Source organism: Pygocentrus nattereri, chromosome 17, assembly GCF_015220715.1.
Source record: "Pygocentrus nattereri isolate fPygNat1 chromosome 17, fPygNat1.pri, whole genome shotgun sequence".
NCBI classification, from domain to species: domain Eukaryota; kingdom Metazoa; phylum Chordata; class Actinopteri; order Characiformes; family Serrasalmidae; genus Pygocentrus; species Pygocentrus nattereri.
The window spans coordinates 14,640,035-14,658,657 of NC_051227.1; the positions used below are offsets into that span (position 1 = coordinate 14,640,035).

The following is an 18,623-nucleotide window of genomic DNA, read 5'->3' on the forward strand; positions in this document are numbered from 1 at the left end:
ATGCGCGGGCTGTCGGGTCGTGCGCCGCGGGATTCTGGGGGTTGTAGTTTTGTCCGCAGTCGTCGTCGCGTTAAGCCTTTTAGTGACATTTGTTCGATGTAAACAGCCTGCAGAATGTATGGACTTCTGTTCCCGTACGGAAATCTGCTATAGTCACATATATCATAAGGGGTTAGGCATGAATAAAAAAAAATACATTCATAATATGTGTATGTTTGATAGGCAGGTGAATACCTACAATATAAATGGTTTTGAAAGGCAAAATGAAATACAAAAAAAAAACATAATATGAAGTTAACATACATGAGCAGTATATTCCATCCTTACATGAATAATGCTTACTATCATATATTGATACATATGTGTTACACATGTAAACAATATTTCCAAAAGTATTCACTCACCCATCCAAATCAGTGAATTCAGGTGCTCCAATCACTTCCAAGTGATTACTAAATATTCCATTACTAAATATTCCACAGTCAACTGTCAGTGGGATTATAACAAAGTGGAAGCGAGTGGGAACGACAGCAACTCAGCCACGAAGTGGTCGGCCACGTAAAACGACAGAGCGGGATCAGCGGATGCTGAGGGGCATAGTGCACAGAGGTCGCCGACTTTCAGCAGAGTCAATCACTACAGACCTCCAAACTTCATGTGGTCTTCAGATCAGCTCAAGAACAGCGTAGAGAGCTTCATGGAATGGGTTTCCATGGTCGAGCAGCTGCATCCAAGCCTTACATCATCAAGCGCAATGCAAAGTGTGGTATGCAGTGGAGTAAAGCGCCGCCACTGGACTCTAGAGCAGTGGAGACGTGTTCTCTGGAGTGACCAATCATGCTTCTCTGTCTGCCAATCCGATGGACGAGTCTTGGTTTGGTGGTTGCCAGGAAAACAGTACTTGTCTGACTGCATTATGCCAAGTGTAAAGTTTGGTGGAGGGGGGAATATGGTGTGGGGTTGTTATTCAGGAGTTGGGCTCGGCCCCTTAGTTCCAGTGAAAGGAACTCTTAAAGCTTCAGCACGAAGAGATTTTGGACAATTTCATGCTCCCAACTTTGTGTGAACAGTTTGGGGACGGTCCCTTCCTGTTCCAACATGACTGCACACCAGTGCACAAAGCAGGTCCATAAAGACATGGATGAGCGAGTTTGGTGTGGAAGAACTTGACTGGCCTGCACAGAGTCCTGAGCTCAACCCGATAGAACACCTTTGGGATGAATTAGAGCGGAGACTGTGAGCCAGGCCTTCTCGTCCAACATCAGTGTCTGAACTCAGCTCTTCTGGAAGAACGGTCAAAAATTCCCATAAACACACTCCTAACCCTTGTGGAAAGCCTTCTCAGAAGAGTTGAAGCTGTTATAGCTGCAAAGGGTGAGCCGACATCATATTAAACCCTATGGATTAAGAATGGGATCTCACTCAAGTTCAGATGTGTGTGAAGCCAGACGAGTGAATACTTTTGGAAATATAGTATATGAGTGTACAAGCTGATAAACGGCTGAAATATATGTATCATATTTGCAAGCAGCCATTTTCAAATAAGTTGGCATATATATGTGTATATATATGTATATATATATAACATCATCTAAGCAGGACGTTAAGGAAGCTCATATATATTAATATGTCATATATTTGGAATCCATATATATCAGATGTCTGTATGGGTTTGCATGTTTTGAGGAGCTTTTCTACTTTGGTTTCTGCCAGCAGTGTGACAAAATAATGACTTAGAATCAGTGGTGGACAGTAACTGAGTAAATGTAATTAGTTTTTGTACTTAAGTAGTTTTTTGTGTATCTGTACTGAAGTTTTTCCGTTCTGGGCGGCTTTTTATTTTCACTCCACTACATTTCAGAGTCTAATATATGATTTTTTCCTCCACTACATTTTGAGAAATCTGTCGTTCCTTTTGGTTTCTGTGTGTATAAAAATGTAACTTGTCAAAACAAAAGAACCACAAAGCATCGTACCGACCTTGTATTAAACTTGTAACTAAGTTACAAAGAAATCTTAAACTGAAACTTTGCTTGTGTGATCATCTTAATAGACGTCAGCGTCACTAATTAATGACCTTCTATTAAAAGACTGGTTTACCAAGAGAGACGCTGGAGGACTTTCACCTGACATGAGTTCATGAAGCGAGTCTTGTTATAAAAATGATAACAGGACATCAGAGCCAGAATTACTCTTTTAGTATTTTTACTATTGATACTTAAATACATTTGAAGGCAAAATGTTTAGTACTTTTACTCAAGTTGAGGTCTAGAGTAAGGTCTTCTACTTTTACTGGAGTGATATTTTACCTTGGGTATACTTTAACTCAAGTACATGATTTGTGTACTTCGTCCACCTCTGCTTAGAATATCAAAATAATGACTTGAAATCTCATAATAATGACTTTTCTTAAAATATTGGCTAACTATGTACACACACACACACACACACACACAAACACACACACACACATTTTCCAAGCCGCTTCTCCCTCTGGTCCGCGGGCACAAACAATGATATTTTATTCAAAATAATGACTTAGTAACTCAAAATAATGACTTATTTTCTTAAAATATTAGCTTATGTTGAAACATTGACTAATTATAGTCAAAATAATGACTTAGTATCTCAAAATATTGATGTACACTTCTTGAAAGTTTGTGAACCATTTAGAATTTTCTATATTTCTGCATAAATTAGACCTAAAACTTCATCAGCCCTAATACGAGATAAAGAGAACCAAATTAAATAAATGAGACAAAAATATTATGATACACATATATTTATATATATTTAATATAAATGATTCAATATTACAGATCTGTGAGTAAACCTTTGCTTTCAGTGCCTGGTGTGTCTCCCTTGTGCAGCAATAACTGCAACATTTCCAGAAGCTGTTGATTGGTCCTGCACATTGGCTTGGTGGAGTTTTAGCCCTCCATACAAAACGGCTTCAGCTACATTATGGTGGTTCGTTTCCTCCAACAAACTGCTACTTCAGGTCCTTCCATAACATTTCTATAGGATTAAGGTCAGGACTTTGACTTGGTCATTCCAGAACATGAACTTGTCTTACTGCATAACCTATGTTCTCTTGAGTTTCAGCTCATGGACAGATGTCCTGACATTTTCCTTTAGAATCTGATGGTATAATTCAAAATTCATTGATCCATAAATGATGGCCCAGATGCAGCAAAACAGGCCCAAACTGTGATACTACCACCACCATGTTTCACAAATGGGATAAGGTTTTTATACTGGAATGCAGTGTTTTCCTTTCTTCAATCATAAAGCTGCTCATTTAAACCATCCATCCATCCATCCTCCTATCCTCAACCGCTTATCCGGGTCTGGGTCACAGGGGCAGCACCTCTCCCACGGGCGACTATCGACAGGCACCGAGAAGGTTCTGGCAGGTGCTTCAGGAGAGGAAAGTGGTTCCCAACCAACACTGTATACAGTGGGGCTGTGGGGCTGCTGACTTCGACTGGGGACGTCATTGGACAGTGGAAGGAATAACCAACAATCCTTCCCCAGAGGAGGCAGAGCTTGGAGTTCCGAGTGAGGGTCCGTCCATCACTTGGGCTGAGGTAGCCAAGGTGGTCGGAAAACTCCTTGGTGGCAGAGCACCGGGGGTGGATGAGATCCGTCCGGAATTCCTGAGGGCTCTGGATGTTGTAGGGCTGTCTTGGCTGACATGCCTCTGCAACATCGCGTGGACATCTGGAGCGGTCCCCCTGGAATGGCAGACCGGGGTGGTAGTCCCACTTTTTAAGAAAGGGGACCGGAGGGTGTGTTCCAACTACCGGGGGATCACACTTCTCATCCTACCTGGTAAGGTCTATGCAGGGGTACTGGAGAAGAGAGTCCAACCGATAGTTGAATCTCAGCTACAAGAGGAACAATGTGGGTTTCGCCCAGGTCGTGGAACACTGGACCAGCTTTTTATCCTCACCAGGGTCCTGGAGGGTGAGTGCAAGTTCGCCCAACCAGTCTACATGTGTTTTGTGGATTTGGAGAAGGCATTCGACCGCGTGCCATGGGGGATCCTGTGGGGAGTGCGCCGGGAGTATGGGGTGAGGGGCTCGTTGTTACGGGCCATTCAGTCCCTGTACAAACGGAGCAGGAGCTTGGTTCGTATAGCCGGCAGTAAGTCGGATTGGTTTCCAGTCAGGGTTGGACTCTGCCAGGGCTGTCCATTGTCACCAATTCTGTTCATAACTTTTATGGACAGAATTTCTCAGAACAGCCAAGTGGCAGAGGGTGTCCAGTATGGTGGCCTCAGGATTTCATGTCTGCTTTTTGTGGATGATGTGGTCCTGTTGGCGTCATCAGGCCAAGACCTCCAGCTCTCTCTGGACCAGTTTGCAGCCGAGTGTGAAAATCAGCACCTCTAAATCTGAGACCATGGTCCTCAGTCGGAAAAGGGTGGAATGCTCTGTCCAGGTCGGGAGTGAATTATTGCCCCAAGTGGAGGAGTTTAAATATCTCGGGATTAGAATGGAGTGAGAGGTTGACAGGTGGATTGGTGCTGCAGTAATGCAGACCCTATACCAGTCCGTCATGGTGAAGAGAGAGCTGAGCCAGAAGGCGAAGCTGTCAATTTACTGGTCAATCTACGTTCCGACTCTCACCTATGGTCACAAGCTCTGGGTAGTGACTGAAAGAACAAGATTGCAGATACAAGCGGCCGAAATGAGCTTCCTCTGCAGGGTCGCCGGGCTCTCCCTGAGAGATAGGGTGAGGACCTCTTTGGTCAGGCTGCTGCCCCCGCGACCCGGACCCGGATAAGCGGTTGAGGATGGATGGATGGATGGATAGATCTATTTGGTCTCATCCGTCCACAAAACATTGTTCCAAATGTCTGTGATTTTTCTTTTTGTAACCCATGCAACCCTGCCATGCACACCACTGTTGTTCAGTGTTCTCCTGATGGTGGACTCTTAATAGAGAATGTGCTGTAGATGGTCTATATAGAACATTTTTAGAAAGTTTTCTATGTAGTACCCAAAGGGGTTCTTCTATTTTTATACACGCTTAAAAATGATGGTTGTTTAAGGGTTCTTTGCAGGGTTCTTTGCATTTACAATGCATTCTCAATCAGTCTGAAGAAACTTTTCACCATGCGAAAGAACCATTTAATCATGTGGGTTCTTTAAGTGTTTATGGTTCTATGTAGAATATTCCATCATTTTCACACACGCTGCTTCACGCTCTCCACCTCTCTGTTCAGAGGTCTGTGAGTAAATTAAGGTCTTACACTGTCGTCTTACTCCTGGCCTTCAGTCGATACACTAATGAGCTGACCTCTTAAAACTGACCTGCACAACCAGAGAAATTGCAGTCCTGAACTCAAACAAACAAACCAGAGTTTTTATCCTGCTGGTCAGAACATGAATGGGGACACACAGATTAGAAAACTGTAAAGAGTTCAGTTGTTTAGGATTGAAGATCAGTTCAACTGGAAACTTCAATCCAGCAGTGAATGAGCTGAGAGAGAAAGCGCGCAGGGCATTTTGCGCAATCAAATGACAAATTCACATTCAAATACCAATTCAGATCTGGCTCAAACTATTCCTATCAGTTATAGAACCGATTCCCCTGTATGGCAGTGAGGTCTGGGGACCACTCACACACTAACAGTGTCAGGAACAGCCTGTAATACACACAATCAGACCAAAACAAATTATAGAACCACCCTGACAAAGTACAGACTCAGTGACCACAGCCTGGCCATGCAGAACGGGCGCTATCAGAGATCCTGGCTGCCTAAAGAGCAGTGACTCTGCCAGCAGTGCGACAGTAACACTATAGAGACGGAGCTGCACTTCCTCACTGAGTGTGATAAATACAACACACTATGGGAAATTTACTTTAATACATTTGAAAAGATTCACCCCCAATTTAGCTGCTGCAGGGATAACGAGAAGCTGCCCATCCTGCTAGGAGAGAGGAGAGAGGGCAGCTCCTTAGCAGCACAGTATATATCTGCCTGCCACAATGAGGGACAGTGAGTGATGGCACACCCACACCCACACACACAAAAACTATTTCAATTTCTATTATTTATTTTTATTTATTTAATTTTTTTGTGTGTTTTGTTTTCTTCTTTTTTTTCCTTTTTCTTCACTCCTCTTCACTTTTACTATTTTTCCTCTTATGCTAATTTTTCGTAATTACTTTTACATCAAATGAAATTAAGAGTTCTTATACTCTGTTCTAAATGTTCATTTTTCTCATTCTTCTTCTTGATGATGCTTTGGCAATACTGTAACTGAATATGGTCATGCCAATAAAGCTTACTGAATTGAATTGAACTGAACTGAGAGGGAGAGAGGGAGAGAGAGAGAGAGAGAGAGAGAGAGAGAGAGAGAGAGAGAGAGGGGGATGGAGAGAGAGAGAGGGATGGAGGGAGAGGGAGAGAGAAAGAGAGAGAGGGAGAGGGAGTGAGAGAGAAAGAGAGGGAGAGAGAGAGAGATAGATAGAGAGAGAGGGAGGGAGAGGGAGGGAGAGAGAGAGAGAAAGAGAGAGAGAGAGAGAGGGAGAGAGAGAGAAAGGGAGAGAGAGAGAGAGAGAGAGAGAGAGAGAGAGGGAGAGAGAGAGAGGGATGGAGGGAGAGGGAGAGAGAAAGAGAGAGAGGTGAGTATAATCTTGGAGCAAAGCATGAATGAATCTCAACTCTGCTGTTAGTCTGCTGGGCTGCTATAAACAGGAGAGGCTGATTTAACTGATTATATATATGAATATACACTGGTCAGGCGTAACGTTCTGACCACCCCCTTGTTTCTACGCTCATTGTCCATTTTATCAGCTCCACTTACTGTATAGCTGCACTTTGTAGTTCTACAGTTACAGACTGTAGTCCATCTGTTTCTCTGATACTTTGTTACCCCCTTTTACCCTGTTCTTCAGTGGTCAGGACCCCCATGGAACCTCACAGAGCAGGTACTATTTGAGTGGTGTATCATTCTCAGCACTGCAGTAACACTGACGTGGTGGTGGTGGTGGTGTGTTAGTGTGTTGTGCTGGTCTGAGTGGATCAGACACAGCAGTGCACCTGGAGTTTTTAAACACTGTGTCCACTCACTGTCCACTCTATTAGACACTCCTACCTTGTCGGTCCACCTTGTAGATGTGAAGTCAGAGATGACAGCTCATCTGCTGCTGCACAGTTTGTGTTGGTCATCCTCTAGTCCTTCATCAGTGGTCACAGGACGCTGCCCACAGGACGCTGTTGGCTGGATATTTTTGGTTCTCAGTCCAGCAGCAATACTGAGGTGTTTAAAAACTCCAGCAGCACTGCTGCGTCTGATCCACTCATACCAGCACAACACACACTAACACACCACCACCATGTCAGTGTTACTGCAGTGCTGAGAATGATCCACCACCCAAATAGTACCTGCTCTGTGAGGGTCCATGGGGGTCCTGACCACTGAAGAACAGAGTAAAAGGGGGTAACAAAGTATCAGAGAAACAGATGGACTACAGTCTGTAACTGTAGAACTACAAAGTGCAGCTATACAGTAAGTGGAGCTGATAAAATGGACAATGAGCAAAACCTGTATGTTGGGGTTTTGGATGCTTGCTGGTCTGTGCTGTTTTTTTCAGCAGGTAAACCGAGATTGTAGGTCACTGTAGGTGCTCACCGTGCAGGCCTAAGAGGTCACCGCACTCTGTGAAGTGTTCTGGAGCGGGTTTAGGCTATATCTGGTCTAAATCCCTTCCATTGAGCGCTGATAAGTGAATTATCTGAGGCTTATGGCTGTGGAGAGGAAGCGCAGTTCTCGCTTCGGCCGCCAGGCGGCGACAAAAAAAGCAGTTTGGGCGCGAAAGCAGAGCAGAGCCGCACATTGTAACACGGATCACTCTGGGAGGCAGAAGATGAAGGAACGCTCAGCGTTTGGGACGAAGTGAAGTGAGAGTTTACTCTGGTTTACCTGCGGGACGAGCTCAGATGAGTACCAGGTGAGAGCCTGAGTGAACCGGTTTGGTTTGAAGACGTGCACAAGTGAGAAAGACGTGCACAAGCTTCTCCACTGCCTTTTCCCACAACCTTTCCATCCAGTTTGGCAAGGAAATGAGAAAACAGAGCACCTGAGAGAGGATCTAGAAGAAAAACCATGCTTAATTTCCTTCATTGAGCTCAGCATTGACCTGCTGGTTGAGGTGGTCATAAACAACCTACCATAGCCAGAAGAAACCCCGAAGACCAAGTAGGAATGGGCTCCTGGCTTCCTGGTGGTTGCTGAGAGGGCTCCAGTGCACTGGATATAGCAGAAAAGGTGTTTTTCTCCAGGCAGTTGGGTGGAACCTGATGAACTTGAAGGTCTGAAGATCCTCAGGATGGATTTGGTGGACCGAGTGCCCAGTGAGAAGGAACTGGTTTTCCAGTCTAGGATTCTTTGCAGGGACTTCATATACTCCAGGATCACCAGAGAAGGTCTCAGCTGGTCCAAAGTTGAAGCTTCCCTGCCTGTTCCAGATGGAGCTCTTGGAGATGTCTCAATGGTGCTCCTCAAGTTGGGTAAGACAATCTAGAACCCTAGGAAAATAATGCGGTGATGATACTTGCCCCAACTGGAAACTTTGCATTAGTTCTAATTCCCATATCCCATGCATTAATGACCCTCTCCTAATTTTTCTTTTCTGAGCAAATGTTCTCAGAGAACTTGGAAGGACTTTTGTCAAATTAATCAAACCATCCCTGCTAAAAACCCATGGAAAGCATTGTGTTTCTGTTGGTTCCTGATGGTTTTGTAATGTGTTTTGGCTTTTTAAATGGGTAGCTATTACAATGTAAAGGGTCCTAATGATTGACTAAGTGACCAATGGCTGGTTCTAAATGCATTGGATGGTTTCCCACTGAGATCTGAAGGTGTTCTACAAGAAAATAATGGATTTAATAGTGGATGGAACCCATTAAGCCAATTTCCATCAGAAAGTAAACCAATAAGGTTTTAATATTAATGGTTTCTAATGTTGCTTTTTCAGCAGGGATGTGGCTAAAAGGTCTAAAAATAATTACATTAATGAGAATTCGTTGTACTTAAGTACTTTTTTGTGTATCTGTACTGAAGTTTTTCCATTCTGGGCGACTTTTTACTTTCACTCCATCCACTACATTTCAGAGTCTAATATCTGACTTTTTCCTCCACTACATTTTGAGAAATCTGTAGTTCCTTTTGGTTTCTGTGTGTATAAAAACGTAACATGTCAAAACGAAAGAAGCGCAAAGCCAGAGCACCAATCAGGGCCCAGCGGTCACTTTGTTTAGAGCTGGTTTTGACCTGTTGGTCATACCGACCCAGTGCAGCACACGGTTCAACGTCAGAGCAGCAGCGTAAAATTTTGGGAGAGTCTGTTCAACATAAATGATGAACTAACCTAACTTTGTGTAACTAGAGCACAATATAGAAATATGTCCACATATGCAGTCGAGACTGACGCGGCTGTTTTCTGAATTTCTACAAACACCATTTCATTTTATAGTAAATTAGTCTGGGCTGGTTTATGTTTATGAACAGAGGCCTACAGATCAACATAGTAAAGGAGCTCATCTGTGATCCTGAGTTTAAAGCCAGTTTTTATTAAACTTAAACTTGGAACTAAGTTGTAAATAAATCTTAAACTGAAACTTTGCTTGTGTGTAAAAGTGATTTCAGAGCCACTCGGTTCTCCCTGATGGAAACTGTTTACCTTCAGTGTTTTGTGCTTATGATCATTTTAATAGACGTCAGCGTCACTAATTAATGACGTTCTATTAAAAGACTGGTTTACCAAGAGAGACGCTGGAGGACTTTCACCTGAAATGAGTTCATGAAGCCAGTCTTGTTATAAAAAATATAAAACGGGTCCGCACAAGACAGCGTCTGGGTCCGGACTCAGGCCGCGATTTATTGGCCTAAACCAATGAATTTTGGTGAATGGACATCACTTATTATTTATTATTTTATTATTTATTATTATTTTCAACCCCAATTCCAATGAAGTTGGGACGTTGTGTAAAACATAAAAACAGAATTAAATTGAATACACTACAAAGACAAGATATTTAATGTTCAGACGGATAAACTTTATTGTTTTTTGCAAATATTCACTCATTTTGAATTTGATGCCTGCAACACGTTCCAAAGAAGTTGGGACAGGGGCAACAAAAGACTGAGAAACAAAAGACTGCTCAAAAAACACCTGTTTGGAACATTCCACAGGTGAACAGGTTAATTGGAAACAGGTGAGTGTCATGATTGGGTATAAAGGGAGCATCCCTGAAAAGTTCAGTCGTTCACAAGCAAGGATGTGTGAGCAAATAGTCCAACAGTTTAAGAACAACGTTTCTCAACGTGCAATTGCAAGGAATTTAGGGATTTCATCATCTACAGTCCATAATATAATCAAAAGATTCAGAGAATCTGGAGAAATCTCTGCAAGTAAGCATCAAGGCAGGAAACCAACATTGAATGCCCGTGACCTTCGATCCCTCAGGCGGCACTGCATTAAAACCGACATCATTCCGTAACGGATATTCCCACATGGGCTCAGGAACACTTCAGAAAACCACTGTCAGTGAACACAGTTCGTCGCTCCATCTACAAGTGCAAGTTAAAACTCTGCCATGCAAAGCGAAAGCCACATGTCAACACCACCCAGAAACGCCGCCGGCTTCTCTGGGCCCGAGCTCATCTGAGATGGACTGACGCAGAGTGGAAAAGTGTCCTGTGGACTGACGAGTCCACATTTCAAATTGTTTTTGGAAATCATGGACGTCGTGTCCTCCGGGCCAAAAAGGAAAAGGACTGTCCGGATTGTTATCAGCTCAAAGTTCAAAAGCCAGAATCTCTGATGGTGTGGGGGTGTGTTAGTGCCCATGGCCTGGGTAACCTGCACATCTGTGAAGGCACCATTAATGCTGTAAGGTACATACAGGTTTTGGAGCAACATCTGCTGCCATCCAAGCAACGTCTTTTTCAGGGACGTCCTGCTTATTTCAGCGAGACAATGCCGAGCCACATTCTGCACGTGTTACAACAGCGTGGCTTCGTAGTAAAAGAGTGCGGGTACTAGACTGGCCTGCCTGCAGTCCAGACCTGTCTCCCATTGAAAATGTGTGGTTTATGAAGCACAAAATACGAGAACGAAGACCCCGGACTGTTGAGCAACTGAAGTTGTACATCAAGCAAGAATGGGAAAGAATTCCACCTACAAAGCTTCAACAATTAGTGTCCTCAGTTCCCAAATGCTTATTGAGTGTTGTTAAAAGGAAAGGTGATGTAACACAGTGGTAAACACGCCCCTGTACCAACTTCTTTGGAACGTGTTGCAGGCATCAAATTCAAAATGAGTGCATATTTGCAAAAAAACAAAGTTTATCTGTTTGAACATTAAATATCTTGTCTTTGTAGTGTATTCAATTGAATATAGGGTGAAAAGGATTTGCAAATCATTGTATTCTGTTTTTATTTGTTTTATAAATTATAAATATTTCTGATTATAAATTATTTTTTTATCCATCCATCCATCCATCCATCCATCCATTTTCTAAGCCGCTTCTCCGTCAGGGTCGCGGGGGGATGCTGGAGCCTATCCCAGCAGTCATCGGGCGGAAGGCAGGATACACCCTGGACAGGTCGCCAGTATTATTTATAGATAGATAGCTTTTCTAGCCTTTACGGTGCCACTTTAGCAGCCCCGGAGACTCACTGACCAATCACATGCATTATAAATATCACACGTGACGCTACTCAGCCAATCAGATCTGTGCATGACGCCACACAGGGGAGGGATGAGGCGAGAAACAGCAGTCGGAGAAGAAAGTGAGTCAGAGGGAAGTTATTTCACATGACTTGATCTGAAAAGAGAACTGACAGTAAATGTTGTTAATCTGATTGAACTGGACTTTTTGGTCTGATATTCAGTTGTCGACTGTATAAGATATTAATATTCCTACTCGGCTACTTCAGTAAACAGGCACTGAGTCATGATGCAACTTAGACATTATGATGTTCTGGACCTTCGCTTGAGGAAATTTTCTCTAACAGGACCTCACTGAATTTTAATGAAAGACCTCTGCTTTACACCAATCACAGCACGTTCTGTCATTTTCCCTCCTTGTTCTAAATGTAGTTGTTGGACTGTTCCTGTTTGCTGTAGTCTTGTTTTTGAGAGAGGCTGGGCAGAGTTTGTGCACGTTTAACTAAAGCACATTCACATGTTTGAACTGACTTATTCTAAAGCTCCTGCACACCTGGAGGTTCCATAAGGATGTGAACGCGTCTGCCTCGGAGGTGTTTCTGTGTTTAACCCAAACCTTCTGCTTTGCTCTGCAGGTGACGAGCTGGAGTACATGAGGCCGTACATCTACAGAAACATCGCAAAGCAGCTCAGCATCTCCGTGTCCGTGGAGACTGTGGTGTCCGACGCTTTTCTTTCTGTGGCAACAGAGATCCTGTCTTTGGGTAAGACACAGAGAAGGTGATTTAAAAGGGGATTTCCACCAATATTGCATAATTCAGTGTTTAAAATCGTGAACAGAGAGATTCAGAGCGGTTTGGTGTGATGGTTCAGATCTCTTTACAGTGGTTGTGATAGGAACCAGGGGTCGCCATGACTACAACACAGATACAGACATTTTCTTTGCCATCCAGAACCACCAGAGAACCTACACAGGTTTCCTATTATATTAGTATTATACAGAGTATTATACAGAATGCTGATGATGGGAAAACAGTGGAAAATCTGAAATAAAGTGTTGTTAGGCATTGTTATTTTACCTTGCTGTGTTTCCACCTTCTCTTAAAACTGTTGTAAAGGAATGAGTCGAAATGTTTCTCTGCAGTGAATCTCTGCATCGCAATTATTTAGTTATTTATGTTTTTGAAAAATCAGTGAAAGTCCACCTTAAGCTGGCTTGCAGTGCCAAATCTTAGGGAACAACTTGGAGATGGACAAATTGATGATGTTTGATGCTGCTGATGCATTTTATGCTTTAGAAACTGGTAGCAGTGCTTTAAAGTCTGCCCTAAAACTAGAAACAAGTGATAAAATGGACTGTGCAGGACATTCTGACTTGCCTGATGCTGTTTAAATAAAAGAATTGGATGAAGTATGTTAAAGGCCGTAGTCTCCCCTGGAGGTGTGGGTTCGAAACCCACTTCGGGCAGTTGTGGGCCGGAGGTTAGGAAACCAGCGATCCCCTGAGGATGTGACTGGGGTGCCCAGGCACCTAACCCCCAACTGCTGATGTCAAGTTGTAACAATAGAAGAACCCTTTTCAAAAAGGTTCTATATAGAACCATATACATACAACACATTCTGCCTGTGAGGAACCATGTCACAATGTAAAGAACCGTCTAATCATCATCAGTCTCAAGAACCCTTTTTGGTGCTAATATAGAACCCTTTGCAAAAAAGGTTTTATATAGAACCATACACAACATGCTCTCCATCAATCTGAAGAACTCTTTTTGGTGCTATTGAGAACCCTACAGGGTGGCCAATCAGAACGGCGCTCATTTATATATCGCTGTTGTTGGGGAGGGGGGTTGGGGTAGGTGGGGGGCTCCTATCTCCAAAATGGTAACTTTACAGGAGAAGGAAAAAACTGACATTACTTTTAATGCAAATCAATGGAACCAGACGTCTTTCCGAGTCATTTAGGCCGTTTATTTTGATCCATTCATCATGAAAAGTTCAGAAAACACACTCCTACAGCTTGAGTAAAGAACCATCCACTGAAAGGTTCTTTGAGGAGCTAAAAGCGGTTCTTCTGTGGCGTCTCTGGTTTTGGCTAGAATCTGTAGTTATAATTCTGTACACCAGTCCTAAATCAGCTTATTGATGACCCTGATCAGTCAGCCAGGGCAGTCCAGTTCCATGTAGCCCACTGCAGTTTTAGAGATTTATACAGAGCCTCGCTGGTGACATCCTGTATAAATGAAAATAATGCGTGACCACAACTTAGTAAGGCGTGGGAACATGATACTAATGCGTGGCCACGACTTAGTAAGCTGTGATCTCGTTCCCACACCTTAGTAAGTCAACCAAGTCCCAGGTGTTAATAAGGCGTGGCCACGCATTATTTGTGTTTATACAGGAGGTCATCAGCGGGGTTCTGTATAAAACTTGCATTACTTCTGTGGCTCTACAGTTAAAATCGTCGTTGCTGGCTGGGGCACGATGGCAGGGTCACATTATACTCTGCACATAATATCTCTCAGACATGTATGTGCTCTTATTTTTAACATGCTTTTGAAAACGCCGTATAAGGCCATGCCCTCGGTCCCTGCTGACACATGCTGTGCTGCGTTTTTTTATTTTCCTGGGTGAACTGCCAGGCCTTGCTGCACTGAAAGGTTCTTTCCCTGAGTGATGCACTCCATAACCTTGGCAGCTTTGCTCCACTGCCCTGCACTCTTCTCACAACCTTTTAACCTCTCTTTCTGTTTCGTTCCATCGTCTTCTATTCTAGGACAGAGTCGGGTGGTCTAGCGCAACACTGACATGTCAGACTGACCATAATGGGGGCTTGATTGGAGAAGTGGAAGGTGTAAACGTGAATATGAGGGTGATGTTGTTCCGTGGTATGTGAGGGATGCAGTATAGCTCAGTTTCTGAGACAAATTCAACTCCATTTAGTGTTAACAAAACCGTTTACAGTGGTTTTCCTTCACGGTAGAGAACAGGCTTCCTTTCACTCATCTGTTGTGCTCTGTTGGATAAAATGTTTAACCTCTTATTCTCCAGGGTTTGGATTTTCCATCTGAATTTACATTACACCAAAGCGTAAGGCAAATTTTTTATTTATTTATTTTTTGTAAAAGTTTCCCTAAAATGAACAGAACATGTTTTATGATCTCACACATCACTATACGCTTACAATTTACTGCTGAGAGCCAAAAATCTCAGACGCTCTTTGTGTTATATTATTAAAGTAATTTTTACAGAGCAGATCGAACGGCTCGACTTTCAGTAGAAAGTTCAGCTTCTTTTATTATAAGGGTTTAAAATGACATCACCATCTATTTGACTATTTGAGTTACAACCTCACACGACGCCCAGCTTCTGAATGGAGCTTATGAAATATGAACGTTATGAAGAACGTGACCAAGTGCGCTTTGGAACCACAAACCAAGGAGTTGAAAGGGTTAAAGTTTTTGATATGTTTGTTCAACACCTGGTGGATATTCCCCAAAGCAGGATTTCTCAGTCTAGCCAGATAACTTCAGCCCAAAGTCAAGCCTGTCCAATAGGATAGGAGCTGAGGGACACTCCCATTAGTTAGAACAAAAACACGTAAAATATAACGTGCCATAACTTTTGCACAGTCGACATTATATTATGTGTTTTTCCCTACAATATGTTAAATTTAGCAATTAGGCAATTAAGTGCGTATTAAAATGCTTAGAAGTGTGTCTCTACAGAGGGTGTGTTTACTTATTCACACGCACAGACTTTTGCCCACAACTATATACATTTTGTTCTAGAACAAATAGTGGTAAACATAGCAAAACTGGAAAATAATAATAAACTAAACATTTATTATTATTATTATTATTATTATGTTGTTTTGTTGATGATGATGAATATTATTATTCAATAAATATAGACAAAATCAATATATCATCATTATATAAACATGCATATGTTGTTGTTATTGTTTTGTCTGTCGATGTCATTGTTATCGTGTGAAAAGTATTGTGATATTTGACCTCATATTGTCCACCTCTACTTAATTTCTACTTCTGGTAAGGCAGCTCTTGGGCTCCACTGCCAGCCCCATCAGAGGAAATTGGCTTAGAGAGGCGGCAGAGAAGACGCTGTTATCTTAAGCCTTCCTTTTACGTCAGAGTCTCGGCGAAGCTGCTGGTTGGTCCGTTAAGTGGGACTCTCAAAAAATGAGGCTGGGCTCCTGCGTATAGTCTGGAGATGAAGCTCCTCAGCAGGGTTCCTGATGGGTTCTGGCCCTTTGCTGGCTACTCTTGTTTATCAAAATCCCCAGTCAGAAGTGACCTGAAAAAGTGTGTGGACCTTAACTGATCGTCCCACAGCTAACACTGGGTTGGCCAACAGTGAGCAGTCAGGTGTATTTAATTGCATCAGTTTTTGGGGTGCTATAATTTATTATAATCAATATTAAGAACATTAAGCAAAGTATGCACAATTATTTATTTAATCCAGAATAAAATTCAAGCAGAAAAATAATTTAAATTCACATTTTTTTATGCAGCACTACTTTGTCTGATCCACTCATAGCAGCACAACACACAGTAACAAACAACACTGAAAGCGTCAGTGCTACTGCAGTGCTGAGAATGACCCACCACCCAAATAGTACCTGCTCTGTGAGGATCCACGGGGGTCCTGACCACTGAAAAACAGGGTGAAAGGGATGGACTACAGTCTGTAACTGTAGCACTACATGGTCTCTGAGACCGGCACAGTGCTGCATGTCTGATGATGTCAGATGTTGTATTTCAGGCCTCGTGGTCGGTTCTGAGGGAGCTGTGTGTTTTATTTCTCCTCTCTTCCTCAGGGATCACATGGGGAAAGGTGGTGGCGATCTTTGCAGTCGCCGGGGGTCTGGCGGTGGACTGTGTGCGACAGGGTTATCCGTCCATGATCCACACCATAGTGGACAGTCTGGGGGAGTTCGTCAGAAAGAGCTTGGTGCCCTGGCTCAAGAGGAGAGGAGGATGGGTAAGAGAACCAGCTTCACATTGGCCTTAATTCATCAGAGTTCAGTCCATAACGCACAACCTACCTACACACATATGGTTCTTTACTAAAGAAAGTGGTTCTACACAAAACCATGAACACTTACAGAACCCCTAGCACGATTCAAGGGCTCTTTGCATCATGAAAGAGTTCTTAAGAATGTACTTTTTGAAAAGGGTTCTATATAAAAGATGAACTAAAAGGGGCTGTTCTGTTGACACGATGTGAAGTAACAATAGAAGGACCCTTTTGGGTGCTATGTAGAACCCCTTCAAAAAGGTTCTATATCGAACCGTCTACTCCACATTCTCTATCAGTCTGAAGAACCCTTTCGTAATGCAAAGAACCATTTAATTGAGCAAGGGAGTCATGAAAGGGTTCTTAAGAATGTGCTGTTGATGGTTCTACAACCCCTGGCAAAAAGTATGGAATCACCAGTCTGGGATGAGCACTCATTCAGACATTTTATTCTGTAGAACAAACTCAGATCAAAAACATGATGCAATAATAAGGTCATTCCAAAGTGCAACTTGTTGGCTTTCAGAAACAGTAAAAGAAATAAAAAAAACATTGTGGAAACAAAGTAAACTTTACTTTTATTGAGCAAGCATGGGGAAAAAAATATGGAATCACTCAATTCTGAGGAAAAAAATATGGAATCACTCAATTCTGAGGAAAAAAATATGGAATCACTCAAATTGGAGATAGAAAATAAGGACATACCCAGTCAATTTCCTTTCCCTAAATGGACCCCTGCCTCAGATTAGATCTGCTCGTTAGTCTGCAGTTAAAAACACCTGCAGTCCTGACACCTTGGAGGGCTGCTGGACGAAGTGGAGTGGCAAGAACCATGGCTCCAACAAGAGAAATGTCTCTTGAAACAAAAGAGAGGATTGTGAAACTTCTTGAAGAAGGTAATTCTTCACGCATGGTTGCTAAAGATGTGGGCTGTTCACAGTCAGCTGTATCCAAGATATGGACCAAATACAAACAGCATGGAATGGTTGTTAAAGCCAAGCATACTGGTAGACCAAGAAAGACCTCAAAGCGTCAAGACAAAGAACTTCAGGCCATTTGTCTTGAAAACCGAAAAAGTACAACTAAACAGATGAAGCATAAATGGGAGGAAGCTGGAGCCAATGTATGTGACCGAACCGTAAGAAATCGCCTAAAGGAAATGGGATTTCAATACAGGAAAGCTAAAAGAAACCATCATTGACACGTAAACAGAAAAGAACAAAACTCAAATGGGCTAAGGAGAGGCAATCATGGACTGTGGATGACTGGATGAAAGTTATCTTCAGTGATGAGTCAAGAATCTGCATTGGACAAGGTGATGATGCTGGAACTTTTGTTTGGTGCCGTTCCAGTGAGATTTATGAAGAGGACTGCCTGAAGAAAGCAACCAAATTTCCACAGTCCTTGATGATATGGGGCTGCATGTCAGGCAAAGGCACTAGGGAGATGACTGTGGTTAATTCTTCCATCAATGCACAAGTTTACATTGACATTTTGGACAGTTTTCTCATCCCTTCAATTGAACAGATGTTTGGAGATGATGAAATAATTTTCCAAGATGACAATGCATCGTGCCATAGGGCAAAAACAGTGAAGGCATTCCTTGGAGAACGACACATTCAGTCGATGTCATGGCCTGCAAATAGTCCAGATCTCAACCCAATTGAAAACCTGTGGTGGAAATTGAAAAAAATGGTCCACAAGAAGGCTCCGACCTGCAAAGCTGATCTGGCAACTGCTATCAAAGAGAGTTGGCACCAAATTGATGAAGAATACTGTTTGTCACTCAAGTCCATGCCTCAGAGACTGCAAGCCGTTATAAAAGCCAAAGGTGGCGCAACTAAATACTAGTGATGTATTTTAAATGTTCTTTTGTTTATCTGTTTTTCATG

At 42.7% G+C, this 18,623-nt stretch overlaps 1 protein-coding gene across 1 annotated transcript in view; it reads left to right on the plus strand.

Annotated features, from left to right (window-relative positions):
* The first annotated feature begins 7,863 nt into the window (after positions 1 to 7,863).
* The window catches only part of bokb (BCL2 family apoptosis regulator BOK b), a 13,205-nt gene continuing 2,445 nt past the window's right edge, over positions 7,864 to 18,623 (plus strand). The window contains exons 1-3 of the mRNA XM_017706297.2: positions 7,864 to 8,527; positions 12,327 to 12,455; positions 16,532 to 16,695. Of these exons, the coding sequence (XP_017561786.1) occupies positions 8,347 to 8,527; positions 12,327 to 12,455; positions 16,532 to 16,695 (474 nt within the window). The 5' untranslated portion in view covers positions 7,864 to 8,346. The remainder of the gene's footprint in view (positions 8,528 to 12,326; positions 12,456 to 16,531; positions 16,696 to 18,623) is intronic.